The sequence below is a fragment of the Pseudorca crassidens genome, chromosome 10, assembly GCF_039906515.1.
Source record: "Pseudorca crassidens isolate mPseCra1 chromosome 10, mPseCra1.hap1, whole genome shotgun sequence".
Lineage (NCBI taxonomy): Eukaryota > Metazoa > Chordata > Mammalia > Artiodactyla > Delphinidae > Pseudorca > Pseudorca crassidens.
The window spans coordinates 68,161,148-68,176,622 of NC_090305.1; the positions used below are offsets into that span (position 1 = coordinate 68,161,148).

The following is a 15,475-nucleotide window of genomic DNA, read 5'->3' on the forward strand; positions in this document are numbered from 1 at the left end:
TCCGAGAACCCGCTGCCCTTTCCGCCCCTTCCGTGGACTTCTGCGTCTCCAAGCTCCCGACTCCCTGCCCCAGCACCCTACCTAGAGCCCCAGACCCAGCTTTCCCGCCCGGCCCTCCACTCCCTTTACCCGCCCAAGCCCTAGTGCTGCGGCCCATCCGACTTCCCGAAGGAGCGCTCCGCCCGCAGCCCAAAGACAGAGCCTCTGTCCGATGCTGACAGTCCCATGCGTCCTTGCCACCCCAGGGGAGTGGGACCTGACCTACTAACATAAGGACAGCGACCCCGTTAGGGTAGTCCCGTTGTTGTATCTTGAGACACTTGGAGGCGCCCGCGGGGCCCGGGTCTGCTCCGTGTCTCTAGGCCTCCTGAGCCCGCTTACCGCCCCAGTGGTGGGCAACGCGGAGCAAGAGTGAGGGGGGGGCGGTAAAAACAAAACCCACGGGGGGCCATTTCTCTGTCCAAAGTCCTCCCATCCTTGCTCCCCACCCCACCCCCTCTTTTCGGCTACTAGCTTCTCTCGTCCTCTGTAATGTGGGTCTTTGCATAGTTTCCTCTGCCTGGGACACACTTCCCTTCCTCACAGTATAAAGTCCGCAGGCTCCCACCCCTATCAATCGCTATCACATCACTCTGTTCTGTTGTCTTTGGGGACTTACAACTCCAGGTTATCTTATTTCTCATGCTTCCTTCTGAGAGCAGACAGAAGGGCTGGTGGAGGATCGGGAGTGGGGCACCATGTGGCCTTAAGAGCTTGTTTGGCCCACCTTCCGGTCAGCCCTGACTTGGTGAGGTCTTTGAAGTCCTAGGAGGGAAGGGGGAAACTCCGGGGAGAGATCCTAAGGGTCCTGGGGACCTCCCATTTCTGTCCAGGGGCTGCTCCAGCCACATTCCCCTCTGGAAGCCTGGGCCCAGGGAGAAGGGGCTGTAGGCACAACCAGGCCAGTGTATGCAGTTGGCCTGTTTTTGGACGTAGTGGATACAGGCATAATGGACCTTGGAGAGGAGGTGCTAGGAGGTTCAGGCAAGGCAAGGGGTGGGGCTGCTAAAACTGGACATCCAGACCCTACCTTCTTAGCACTGGTTCTGTGTCCTTCTCCCTGGTGTCTGGGTCTGCAGTTCAAGACCTCTTGCCACACCTCTCCCTGAAACTGTCCTAGCACAGAGCACAAGTAGCTCTCTTAGGGGCTGCCCTGGCTGGAGCCACATGAAGGATGACACTAGCGTGGTTGCAGTGGGGTCCAGGGCTGCGTAGGAGTGGTGACAGGTGGTGTGGCCAAGAGGACCACACTGCTCAGAACCCCTCCCATCAAGCCACCCACCTTCTGGGACCTCCTAAGACCTTGACCACAGAGCCAATGGCTGCCAACAGACCAAAGCCTGGTGGCTACCTGAGGCCCCAGTATTGACTCCAGGATGTCTGACATCACAATGTCCAGCCAATTAGCTGCTACCAGTGGCACAGGAGCTGGACCCAAGGTTTGGCACACCTGCTGCCCAACTTTGGCTTAAGCTACATGAGGGCAGGGAAAGACCTGTATCAACAGTCAAGTGTAGTTCTCTGCGTAAGGGGTGCTGGGACAGACCAGCACAGATCCCAGAGGGACCCATTTACGGTTATGTGTGTGGGTGCTCGGTTAAGGGACTGAGGACTAAGCCAAGAGGCTATGGTGACTTTAGGGTCCATGGGATGGGGTCACTGGAAGGAATATATTGCTGGGCCAGGGTGAAGGTCATGGCATATGTGATGTTTCTGAGGTTTGGGAGGGGGGCTGGCTGCCTATCCTTGGGCAAGAACGACAGCAGCACTGTGTACAATTAACAAAAAGATTTGTATTAGAACATTTACACTCAGGGAAGAAAGAGGTATCTGCATCATCAAATGTGGAATGTTGAAGAGAGTTAAAATAAATAAAGACTCCGAGAGCGGTTGGGGCTGGCTCAGGCTGGGACTCATAGAGGCCTCTGCGCATCAGCTCCAGGCTGCAGGGGCCACCGCCTGGCCATACTGGCCTCCTCCCCGACGCAGCACAGCTGTGCCTGGGACACAGAGAGTCTCTCAGGTACTGCTGCAGCCAGCAAGCTCACTCCCCACTTTCCTCACTTATCTCTGTAACAATGTCTATCAGGCTCTGGAGCCCAAAGATATAGCCAGCATCCTGGCCCTCGTGTACCACACTGTCCTCACCATACAGCCTGCAAGTGGTGTGTGCGAAATCGATCATGCGCACGTCCACCGAGCTGGTGCCGATGGGCTTGTAGGCATAGGCACCAGCCGACTCGTCGGCTGACTCCTCTGACAGGTCCTCCAAGTCCTCAGCATCTGAGTCCAGGGCCACTTCAGGCCGCTCCTTGCCATCATAAATGACCAGCAGGGAGCTTGAGTAGAAGCGGTAGGATTCTTGTCGCTCCAACACGGACTTGAGTTCAGTCAGCTTCCTAAGCACAGGGCCCAGGAGCTCGCGGCGCAGGTACCGCCCGTTGTGGAAAAACTGGAAAAGTGCCTCCTTGAAGCCCTGCACGGACAGCTTCCGGCCGTGGTACTTGTTCATGAACATGAGCTGCCCACTGCCTGCCTGGTATACCTGTGGGAGGGAGACCAGCAGGTGAGGTGCTGACAGCCATCTCAGGGCCTAGACCCTGGGGAGTGGCAGCGATATGATAGTCCTGGATCAGATCCTTTAATTTGTTAAGTATCACAAGAGACACTGTCCTTGCCAATCAACACCCACTCAGGATACAGCCCTCTGACCTGGGTTCCATCACCAGCCCCCTGCTCAGTGTATGTGTTGGTGGAGAGGGCCTAGCTTTTTTGCCTTTCTCCCCCTCCTGTCCACAGCCTCTGGACTCAGCCAACCAGGCCAGCCCCAGAGACGATTACCCATGCATGCATGCTTCCTTTTCTAACCAGAAAGTGACAGGTTCATTCAAATCTGGAATCTTTTGAGAAAACGGGACTATGCCACGATGGGAGAATGGCAGCTCCTGGATGCCCCAGCCAGCCCACACCACGCACCTGCACTCTTCTCACCTGCATGCCACACACGCGCACACCAATGACTGCAGACGTGCTCTGCTGGCATTTGCGGATCTGGTTGGCTGCCTTCTCCTCTGAAGCATCGTCACCATGCTGGCGCGTACCCATCTTGAGGTCCAGAACACAAGGCACCTCATAACGGGAAGTCAGGTTCTCCAGTAAGATAAATTCTGAGTGGTTAAGGACAATGCCCCTCTAATGAAAAGGTGCTGCTCCACGGGGCCCTGGCAGTCCCAGGGTACAAGGCCTGCACACAGTACCCCAGAGATCCTGCTACATCTCCCATGCAGGCAGCCCAGACTAGAAGGCTGAAAGACACCTTCAATTCTTGTCAGGGAACTGGCCTGAGAACAGCCTGGGAGACACACACATCATTCCCTGAACTCAGCAAGATGTGGGACCACGGTCCAAAACATACTGTCCCGGTGGTCCAGTGGCTAAGACGCTGCACTCCCAATGCAGGGGGCCCGGGTTCAATCCCCGGTCAGGGAACTAGATCCCACATGCGGCAACTAAGGGTTCGCACGCCACAACTAAAAAGATCCCACATGCTGCAACTAAAAGATCCCTCATGCCGCAATGAAGATCCCATGTGCTGCAACTAAGACCCAAAGCATCCATAAATAAATAAATAAATAAATTTTTAAAAAAGTGACACAAATAGCAAAACAAAACAAAAATAGAAATGTCCTAAATTACAAACAGAACATCAAATAAATTCAGTAAATCCTAGTCTTAAATATGAACTAGAAATATCAGTATGAACTCATATGAAAAGTTTTCTCTTTAAAATAAATATGTATTTCCCAGACGTGGGCACTGAAAAGATCTAGAAACAATGACCGGATGTATGAGCTCCCCTAGTGCCCAGACCAGTGCTCCTAGAGCAGGGCCAGTGAATCATGACCCCCTGCTCACTCACTGTTGTATAACCTATAAGCTAGGAATGAATGGTTCTTACTTTTTTTTTTTTGGCTGTGTTGGGTCTTTGCTGCTGCGTGCAGGCTTTCTCTAGTTGTGGCGAGTGGGGGCTACTCTTTGTTGCGGCGCGTGGGCTTCTCATTGCAGTGGCTTCTCTTGTTGCAGAGCACAGGCTCTTAGGCGCATGGGCTTTAGTCGTTGTGGCACGAGGGCTCAGTAGTTGTGCCTCACAGGCTCTAGACCACAGGCTCAGTAGTTGTGGTGCACGGGCTTAGTTGCTCTGTGCTATGTGGCATCTTCCCGGACCAGGACTCAAACCCGTGCCCCCTGCATTGGCAGGCAGATTTTTAACCACTGTGCCACCAGGGAGGTCCATTGATTCTTACATATATATATATATATATATGCGGAGCACAGGCTCCGGACGCGCAGGCTCAGCGGCCATGGCTCACGCGCCTAGCTGCTCCACGGCATGTGGGATCTTCCCGGACCGGGGCACGAACCCGTGTCCCCTGCATCGGCAGGTGGACTCTCAACCACTGCGCCACCAGGGAAGCCCTTATATATTTTTTTATTCATTCATTCATTCACTTATTTATTTATGGCTGTGTTGGTCTTTGTTGCTGTGCGCAGGCTTTCTCTAGTTGTGGCTAGTGGGGGCTACTTTTCGTTGTGGTGCACCAGCTTCTCACTGCAGTAGCTTCTCTTGTTGCGGAGCACGGGCTCTAGGTGCGTGGGCTTTGGTAGTTGCGGCTCATGGGCTCTAGAGCGCAGGCTCAGTAGTTGTAGCGCACGGGCTTTTAGTTGCTCCGTGGCATGCGGGACCTTCCTGGAACAGGGCTTGAACCCATGTCCCCTGCATTGTCAGGCGGATTCTTAACCACTGCACCACCAGGGAAGCCCTATTCTTATATTTCTAAGAGGTCAAAAACTGTATGGGGTGGGACAGGGAGAGTGGGAGGGAGATGCAAGAGAGAGGAGATATGGGGATATATGTATAGCTGATTCACTGTTATAAAGCAGAAACTAACACACCATTGTAAAGCAATTATACTCCAATAAAGATGTTAAAAAAATCATAGTAAAAATAAGAATTAAAAAAAAACCTGTATGTAATACTTCATGACACATGAAAATTGAATGAAATTCAAATCTCAGTGACCATAAATAGAGTTTTATTGGAATACAGCCACATTCATTCATTTACATTATCATCTATGGCTGCTTTCAGGGTACAAATGGCAGAGTTGTGATGCAGTCAGTGTATGGCCTGCAAAGCCTAAAATATTCACTGGCCATTTACTGAAAAAGATTGCAACCCCTGGTGTAGAAGAATGACTGAATTCACATCTGGAATATGAAATATACACGAGTCTGTACCAGTTCTTCATATGGGAAAGACAGCCATCAGAGACTACTGTGATTGTGTCAAAATGACTCAGGAGCCTATTTTGAAAGGCTCCCACTTGCCAAGCATGGGACAATTTGAGCATCAGTAAAGATAACTGCAATGGACTAAAACACGTCAAATATGTTTAAATTCATGGGTTCATAACAATGCTGAAAACCTCACTGGTCACCTTTGGAGGGTGTTAAGAAACCATCTCTTTATTCCAAATCTAGTAAACAAAGGAAAATAAACTCTTAACCTGCCTTTCCTATATGAACTATACCTCAGGATAAGCATATAGTTGATGAGGAAGAGTTTCTCTTTACAGAAGGATTCCAGCTAATGAGAAAAAGGAATGACAAAATTAGAAAATCACCTAATGAAAAAATGGCTCTAAGGCAACTGCAATACAAAAGAGAAAGACAACAAAACACCGTGCTTCCCGATGGACAGCTACAATACCATCTCTGAGGGATTCTTGCCCCCACCCCCCCAAAACTGAACCTGAATCTCATCAAGCTTGTAGATAAAATTATCAACTCAATGGAAACAGAGGGGAAAGAGTAACATGTAAAAGACACCACAGGATGTAATCAGTAAAATCCAGATGGTGGGAAACTCTAGAAGACTCAGTTTCTTTGACAAGAAATTTCCAAGAAGAAAAACCAGAAAGGGTATTTTAGAAGACTTAAACATTTCAACCAAATGCAATGTGTGAACCTCATTTGGATCCCCATTCAAGCAAATAATCAACAAAAATATTCATGAGACAATTAGGAAAATGGGGTCACAAATTAGATACTTGATAGTAAGGAATTACTGTCCATTTTTCAAGGAGTAATAATGGTATTAATGTTTTAAAATACCTTTATCTTTCAGAGATACATGCTGAGGTGTATATAGATGAAATGAAATATCTGACACTTGCTTCAGAGAGTGTTCAGCTGGGGGCTGCTGGGTGTATAGAGACAGTCATGACAGGAGACTGACATGACTGGGTTAACCAACTGCTGAACCTTGGTGACTGGTACTTCGAGGTTCAATGCATTATTCTATCTGGTACATCCAGGTTCCCCGACTCCAAAAAAAAGAAAGGACCCTGTGTTTTCTTCATGTGCTAACCTGGTGAACCAGACTGAAAGGTCAGTCCTACCCCACTGCAGACCCTGGCAGTTAAGCACTATTTGGGGACTTCTGTAGGAGTCTGAAAACATGAACCAGGTCCTTGCACTCCAAGCTAAAGCCCCCCAGGTGCAGGTTGGTCCCTCCATGAGGTGCCCCTGACCCCCAGGAACCCATCAGACTCCCTCCCCAGCACCTGCACTCCCAGACCAGCCTTTGGCCCCGAGGGAAGTAATATATGCCCACAGTTACCACGTAGGGTGTCCTAGCACAACCATGACTAAAAAAAAATTCAATTTCTCTCTCCAAGCTCGTAGGGTCTCCTCTCACTTGCCCTCCCTTCTCCCCAAGGCAGAGATGCCCTATGAACAAAGGATACTGTACTGGTTCCGATGTTTTGCATTCTCCTTCATTCTCTGTAACTGTTGCTGGTGACACTTCATGCTCCAAGGGTTGTAGTGTTTAAGCTGGGAACTGACATTCCCCTTTTTCTCTACACTGTAGTACAAGACTTCAGATTTCTTCAGCCACTCAAATTCTTCTTCTAACTTATGGCTATAAAGAGACAAGGAGCCAATAAATCATAATGTCTTATCAAAACTCAGGGGCAAAAAGGCATGAAGGAACTTTCTGGAGTGATAGGAAGTTTCATACCTTGATGTGGTGGTTGTTTTAGTGCACACAGTAAACACTTCATTTACCATAGTATATTATACCTCGACAGTTGATTGATTTAGAAACTTTAATCTTTATTTATTTATTTTCTTTTCAAAAAATGTTTTAGGCTGCGCAGCATGCAGAATCTTAGTTCCCCAACCAGGGATCGAACCCGTGCCCTGTGCATTGGGAGTGCGGAGTCTTAACCACTGAACCTCCAGAGAAGTTCCAAGACAGCTGATTTAAAAAAAAAAAGGGGGGTGTGTGTCAGCTCGCTGTTTTTCTACAGTTGTTTTTCTACAGTAAGGAAAACCTTCGATGAAAGAACAACCTCTGCCTCCAGCCCGCACCCTGCAAGGCAGCCTCCACTGCCCTCTTCTTCTAGGTAGTACACCCCCTGGCTTCTGGAACATCCAGGTTCCCTGACTCAGAATGCTGGAGACTGAAATTCCATGAGAATAAGTCAACCTCTTAGCTACGTTTTTAATATATATATAATTTATCTTTTCACAAGCTCTGCCAAGGTGTGGCACTTGGAGCACTCTGCCTACGGGGATCCCCAAGATTTGGGGATGCCCAACTGACCATTCTGTCTCCCACTATCAGTGAACAACCTGAGGTGATGGGATGGCTTCTGTCTGGGTCACTGCTACATCCCCAGGATGCCACATAGGGCCTGGCACAGGGCAGATGCAGGAGGAGTGAGTGACTGAAACTTTTTTACAGCTGCCACTACAGTTGTTTTACCCGAAATGGCATGATATAACTCAGAGTCAATTAAAGAGAAGCTGGGCACACCATGTGGGAACTGACCACTGAGTGACGAGGTACCTACTAATAAGTCCATAGTGTGAGTCCTTAGCCCTAGGGGACTGGGCTGTAACTGAGATCCCTCCTCTCCCACGGAGCTCAGTCTCCTCTCAGTCTATACCCACCTCTTCATCTTCTCCTCCTTCCGGTGCTGGCGCACCCAGTCCTTAGGGATCTTTTCTGTTTCTAGGACGTGATGTTTTTTGTTTGTCCACCTTAGCAGCTTACTTTTTGGTTCACAGTCTGAGTTATCTACACTGTCCATAGTTCCGTGGTCCCCTTTTAATGGATATGCTATTAAACACAAGTTCCTGTCTTCATCTTCTTCAAAGCGCACAGATACCACACCTGGAAGAAGGGTGAGGAACAGAGAGGACTTTTAATTCCACAGGAAGATGTGTTACAAATAACATGATTGTAACGTTTAGTTTTTTCTTACCCTGTTCCTTAGTCTCTATGTTGCCAGAGGCCCCAAACTCATCTGCAAACCTAACAAATATCAAAACATCTAGAAAAGATGACACCATACAAGACAAGCAATTAAGGAGCAAACATGGCCGAGAGTCTTCCTCTCTGATGCACTCAACAAGGCAAGAGCCAAAGAATTACAAGACACATTTTTCCATCATTGAAAATGTTTATTAATTTTTATGTAATTCTTCTAATCCTAAGAGAGACGTAAAAACATTTGCTCTTTATATCTTGTGGGAATTTTTAAGGCCCTAAACAGAAACTCCAACAGCCTTGAGGCTTGCTTTAAAGCAGAGCCTGAACAGAGATTTGCCTGAGGGGTAAGAAGCATCCAACTGTAAGGGAAGACTGGGCAAGCAAAACAAAATAAAGGAGCAAACGAAACAAACCACACAGCACAAAAGACACCCTAACAAAGGCTTCTTGCAGTGCCCCCGCACTGGGCACCCCAAGCCTTTTGCCCTTCTTGAATATATTGCTTTATTGGTCTTTGCAGTCTCATGTCACAAAAGAACAAAATGAACACAAGGCAAATAGGGTTGGGCTGGGAGCACAGACGCGTAGTGGCCTTGAAAGCAGCTTTCCCCGAGTCTCTAGAACCTGCCATGTGTAATTAGACAGTCTTTGAGGAGGGGGCTGTCAGGTGAGAGTGTTTCAGCAGGTGCCGACGAGTGCCTTACAGCCGACTGGCTGAACACCTTTCCTCCCAGGCCTCTGTGGCCTGGGATCACTCAATTTGCTCAGTCCTTGCTGCAGGGGAATGCGTGCTCAGAGAGACGACACTTCTGAGGTGGTACCTGGCTCTGGGCGCAGAGGAGCCGGGGTGGGGAATTCAGGGGACCACATTTTCCTGTGGCCATGGGAAAAGAACCGGGGAAAAAAATGGGGGCGGGGCAGCCAGCTAACAAGGGGCCTTTGGCTTTGTCCTGGAAAAAACAACAGAGAAGGACCAAGTGAGGGCCCCCAACTCCCCCACCCCGACCGCAACACACATGCATATTCAGAGTACAAAGAGAGACGCCCAGTACATTCTGTCTTCAAAGAGCATGTTTCAACAGTTCCAGAAGAACCCAAGTTGTTCAAGAGTCTTTTGCATAACCAGGTAATGCAACTTTAAAATTATTTTCCTTAATGGATTCTTCCTGATTTACAAAGGATCTCCGCCCTCCCCAGGAAAGACCACACCATGCTGTTGGCTGCTGATTCCCCCCCACCCCCACCAAAATGCATTATAAAAAGGAAGAAAGAGTCACCACATGTGAATCAAAGGGTTGCCGTAATATAGCCATTTCGGGGACATTCCGTAATAGCAAAGGGCTTCAGCTAATCAGCACAAGCCTCCCAATCCTGCATTCCATCTGACTCAACTCTGCTCCCAGCCTACCTAATCAACAGGGCTTCTGGTTTCCTGGAGGACAAAAAGCAGGCGGCAAGTATTCTGGGTAAAATCCTCCCAAAGTCTTCCCCGGATGTCTCCTCATGGGGGACTATGGGTTACCGAGATAAAGAGACACCTGAACATAAAACACAACTACACTTCCACCAAAAATAAACTCAAAACAAACCCACAAAACAAAACAGAATTGAGCAATCTTACCGCAACTTGAAAACTGAGGGTGTGAGGTGCTGGGCGGAGGGCCAAGAGGAGAAGGAGGAGGGAAAACACAGAGCGAGTGGGAGGGGTGAGGGCTCCGGGGATGGCTGCCTGGGCTTTCCTTGGCCGCGACGCCTTGCATGTCCTTGCCAGGCGCTGGCGACCCCTACAGCAGCTGGGGGCTCACCTTTGTACTGGGGAGTGAATTTGCGCATCTCCGCAGGGAGGGTCTCGTAGAACTGGTGCTCCCTCGGGACCAGAGGCTTGCACAGGGTCGTCTCGTTGAAGCGGAGCACGCACGAGTGCCCCCCGACCTGGTGGACAAAGGGCTCCAGCAGGATGCCCTTGGCGCGGGGCTCCATGTCCATAGCCCTGAAGGCTGGGCTCATCCTCCAGGTGCAGGCAGCAGGGAGAAGGGGGAGGCAGCGGGGTGCAGCGGCCAGCGCGTCCTCTGTCGTCTGTCCGTGCGTCCGTCTGTCTGGCCTCAGCTCCTCGGCTGTGTGGGCCAGGACGCTCTGCCGGAAGCAAAGAGTGACAACGGAGTTGGAAAGGGCCAGGAACCGCCTTAGAGGCGCTAGCCCTCCTCTTCCAGCAGAAAAACAAAACAGCCTGAGCTCCCGCAGGGTCCCGCCCACGCCGCCCACTTCGTCCCCGCCTCCTCCCACAGAAACAAGCAGCCAGAGCTCTCCCCCGCGGGCCGAAGCCGACTGGCAGGGACTGGTTGCGGGACCCCGAAACAGCCCCAATCACCCCACCAGGCGTTAGAAAGCCACTACCGCGAAGCCACGACGACGAAATTGTGATTTTAGGTAAAATCACAATTTCAAACCTAATATCCTGATTAAATCTTACCATTTTCTAATAAAATTGTTAAACTTACAGTAATTTATATCCAAGCCCCTCCATTAATTATATAAATATATTTTAATAGACTTTATTTTTTTAGAGCAGTTTTAGGTTCACGGCAAAATTGAGAAAATACAGAAATTTCCCATATGCCCCGCATATGCATGGACAGCCTCCTCCATTATCAATATCCCCCATCAGAGTGGTACACCTGTTACATATGATGATTAATCTACACTGATACAGCACCATAGTTTACATTAGGCTTCACTCTTGGTCGTTAATTTTTTTTTTTTTTTTGGCGGTACGCGGGCCCCACTGTTGTGGCCTCTCCCGTTGCGGAGCACAGGCTCCGGACGCGCAGGCTCAGCGGCCATGGCTCACGGGCCTAGCCACTCCGCGGCATGTGGGATCTTCCCGGACCGGGGCACGAACCCGTGTCCCCTGCATCGGCAGGCGGACTCTCAACCACTGCGCCACCAAGGAAGCCCCTTTAATTATGTTTTTATAAAATGCATTTAAAGGGAAAACCTACTTAGGCACCAACTAGTAAGATTTACTCCCCCAGGGTGCACACACTTCCCTGCTCAAGGCCAAAGACAAGCCCCATTAACCTTATTAGCAGTGGAGCTTGGGCCTAGCTTTAATGATTAACGTCTGTATCGAAAAACAACTGATCAAGGCTGGCTAACTCCTTTTAAAAAGATACACAGTGTTCTAGGTCACCAACTATTTTTATCCGTTCTATCCAGATCTCCAAAAGCTGGGGCACACCTTTAAACCAAAGCTGCATTCTTGGGGCACTAAGGGGTCTCATTCACTGAGATCCAGGAACTTAGACCTGACTTCAGATCCCCAAGCACACTGGATCTCAGCAAAGCACACCTCTATGCGCCTGTGGACCGTTTCAGGGTCTGTCAACCTCCTCCTGTTTTCTGTCTATAATTTACAGACTACACAGTTGCCACTAGCACTACTAACGGGGCTTGGGCTACATTTCAGTATCTGTACAGGTTTCTTACTGGGAACTCCTCCAACTCCCATGACTCCAACTGAGATGGTGGTGGTGAGAATGGGTTGGCTGGAGGTTTGCCCACTGTCCTCTAAGGTGGGTAAAGCACCCCAGTCTATGCTAGGCTCACTATAGGAACTTACTTCATATGGTCCTCGGGATACTTTCTATGAGGTAGACACCTCTCTCCCTGTTGGAAACAATGAAGCTGATTCTGGGAGCTGAGGAAACTCATCCAGGGCTAGGGACAAGAAGCCACAGTTTCCAAATGAACCTCAATCTGTTGGATGCCCCCACACAGCTGCCTCTGGGGCCCAAGGTCTCTGGCACATCTGCCTTGGTATAGCACTTAAAAGTATATGGGACAGGGCTTCCCTGGTGGCGCAGTGGTTGAGAGTCTGCCTGCCGATGCAGGGGACACGGGTTCGTGCCCTGGTCCGGGAAGATCCCACATGCCGCGGAGCGGCTGGGCCCGTGAGCCATGGCCGCTGAGCCTGCGCGTCCAGAGCCTGTGCTCCGCAACGGGAGAGGCCACAACACTGAGACGCCCGCGTACCAAAAAAAAAAAAAAAAAAGAAAGTATATGGGACATTTATCTTGTCCTGTGACAGTGCTTTCACTATGTATTTATATTTTCTGTTTACAAAGCAGCCTCTTCAGGGACTTCACTGGTGGCGCAGTGGTACAGAATCTACCTGCCAATGCAGGGGACAGGGGTTCAAGCCCTGGTCCAGGAAGATCCCACATGCCGCAGAGCAACTAAGCCCGTGCTCCACAACTACTGAGCCTGCGAGCCACATCTACTGAGCCCATGCACCGCAACTACTGAAGCCCGCGCACTCTAGAGCCTGTGCTCCACCACAAGAGAAGCCACTGCAATGAGAAGCCCATGCACTACAACGAAGAGTAGCCCCCGCTTGCAGCAACTAGAGAAAGCCCACGCGTAGCAACAAAGACCCAACACAGCCAAAAAATAAACTAATTTTGAAAATAAATAAATAAAGAGTTTAGCTGGTGTTAATCTCTTCCTTTCAGAGAGAACGCCCATTGGACTCAAGGATTAGGAATCAATAAGCTTTCCTATATGCAAAGAGCAGAATACCAAAGCTTCTGATTTCTCACCTGGCACTACCTTCTCATTACAGAAGCCCTCAGGAGGGCATGTGCTGTGAGGAGTCCCAAGACACAACACAGGCAATCAGCTCGAAGGATGAGTACCTTCCAGCTATTCCAGACTCTCTCCGGAAGGTGGAGCTCTGAGATGCTTGGCCACGCAAGCCCTTTAGGTTTATAGAGACCAGTTCACACCAGTTTTTCAGTAGTGAAAAAGACATCTTGAGTAAGAGCAACACCAAAGGAAAGCTACTGACTCATGATCGGTCTGCCAGTACCCAAGCAAGAACCAGGTACCATAATTATTAAACTGTGAAAGCACAAGATGCTCCCCATGGGCCAGACTTTAGAAACACAATTCAAACCTTTCATAAACGTGTAAAACTCCTTTTGTTACTACAGCAATGCTGACACCAATGCAATCCCTTTCCAACTCTGTTCAAGATTCCTTAAATGTATTCAATTAAGTAGAAAAAAAAATCGCTCTCCAGGAATCTCTCTTACCCATTCCCCACCTCCAGCGAAAAATCCAAAACAAAAACTGGTCCTTCATGGCAGCTCTCTGGAGTATGGTTCGTGGGTGTGGCTGGAGGCTGAAAAGCCCAGTGAGGGTCTATACCTCCTTCTCCCAGGTCTCCGGTGTGTTCATTAGCTGCTGGAACCTTGACACGGAACCTTGTCAACCCTCCCACCAGCACCCAACTCTGGCAGTCCACAGGACATTGCTCCCCGGAGAAGAATCATCATCTTAGGTAGAGAGACAAGGAAAATAAGGCCCTTTCTCGCCTGTGCCAAGCCTGATGACAGAGGAAACTCCTAAATGGTAGAATTAGGGAGAAAACTGATCCTGTAGTGAGGTGGAGCCAGATTCTAGTCCCAGTTCTGCCATTCAATTGCTTGGAGGAAGATTCCAAGTCCCTGCTCCCTTTGGGTTCCAGTTTTCTGGTAACCAGCAGTTTGTTTTAATCAAATAGGAAAAAACAGTAAAAATCATTGCATTGCACATAATAAGGTTAAGTCCTGTTTTGTGATTCTTTGATTTCAATTATGTTCAATCTCTCAATATGAAGATAACTATGGCTTCTCTATACAACATACTTCTTACATTTGGGGCTTCAGACAAAGAAATGCAGCTTTTGTTCTAGGGTCCCTTACAGACCCTATCCCTGTGGGAAAATGAAGGATCAACTTCCCAAGGATTACACCCCAGATCAGCTTCTTCTCTAGTGGCTTCAGCCTGGTCAGAAGAAAGAAAAATGCCCAAAGCATCTGCTCTGTTTCACTGCTACTCTTTTTCTGTTCCACATGTGGTTTGAGCAGTTGGATCTCTTAAAGGTTTTTAAACATCTGAGGTCTAAGGCCCAGTTTCCCAGGAATCCTAGAATATTAATGGTTACTGAGAAGTCCATGTGATGTATGGACCCTGAATCTAGTGAGACAGGGAATAACCATAAAACACTGGCTTCAGATTTAGCATCTATTTTAGCTTTCCAAATTGCCTCACGTTTGTCCACGAAACTATTGATAGGTAAGAAACACAGAACATGATTCATCCTAGGACAAGACACAGATTTCCCCCATATCAGATTTCCCCCATATCAAAACCAATTTGATAGCCCATCGCCCTAAACCTATCAAATTGGTTTAAGGATCTGCTGGAAACAATGCCTTAATAGTCTTAACTTATAAAATACTGCAAATAAAACAACTATGACTCATGAAAAGCCCTGGGCCCTTAGCTCACACATCTAGAATGTGGTTCATGAGGCTACAAATGGGCTCTGCTGGGGCTACTTACTCTGCCTCAAGAAAAGCCCCAGGGTTGGGCAGTCACAGTAGATGGTGTGAAGCACACTAGCCCAATGGTGGACGAATAACCTTGACCATCTGCACCTCCGCTCCATGAGCCCAGAGCCACTGACCGCATCTGCACACATCCATACACAACCCATGACTATACCACCAGGGTCAGTCACTGGAATTCTCAAACGTTGCTGGTAGGAATAAAAGAAGTACAGCCACCTTGGAAAACAGTTTGGCAGTTTCTTATTAAGTTAGACATATACTTATTATATGACCCACTAATCCTACTCACAGGTATTTACCTAAAAGAAATGAAAACAAATGTCCACATAAAGACTTGTACACAGATGTTCACAGCAGCACTATTCACCATAGCCAAAAGGTGGGAACCCAAATGTCCATCAAATGGGTGAATGAATAAACAAACTGTGGTGTATCCATATAATGGAATATTATTCAGCAATAAAAGGAATGTATTGATATAGCAACAACAAAGATTAATCACAAAAGCATTATGTTGGGCTTCCCTGGTGGCGCAGTGGTTGAGAGTCCGCCTGCCGATGCAGGGGACGCGGGTTCGTGCCCTGGTCCGGGAAGATCCCACATGCTGCGGAGCGGCTGGGCCCGTGAGCCATGGCCGCTGAGCCTGCGCGTCTGGAGCCTGTGCTCCGCAACGGGAGAGGTCGCAGCGGTGAGAGGC

The 15,475-nt window shown here is 48.9% G+C and overlaps 1 protein-coding gene across 4 annotated transcripts in view; it reads right to left on the minus strand.

Annotated features, from left to right (window-relative positions):
- Positions 1-1,812: 1,812 nt before the first annotated feature.
- Positions 1,813-15,475, minus strand: part of IP6K2 (inositol hexakisphosphate kinase 2) — a 29,251-nt gene continuing 15,588 nt past the window's right edge. For 3 of the 4 annotated variants that reach the window (XM_067754334.1, XM_067754335.1, XM_067754336.1), the window contains 5 exons: positions 10,189-10,516; positions 8,062-8,284; positions 6,849-7,024; positions 3,031-3,206; positions 1,813-2,584 (listed from right to left, as the gene is read on the minus strand). In XM_067754334.1, coding sequence (XP_067610435.1) covers positions 2,084-2,584; positions 3,031-3,206; positions 6,849-7,024; positions 8,062-8,284; positions 10,189-10,390 — 1,278 coding nt within the window. In that variant the 5' untranslated portion in view covers positions 10,391-10,516 and the 3' untranslated portion in view covers positions 1,813-2,083. Of the gene's footprint in view, positions 2,585-3,030; positions 3,207-6,848; positions 7,025-8,061; positions 8,285-10,188; positions 10,517-13,476; positions 15,285-15,475 lie in introns of those variants that run through there. The other variant, XM_067754337.1, reaches the window with a different exon arrangement.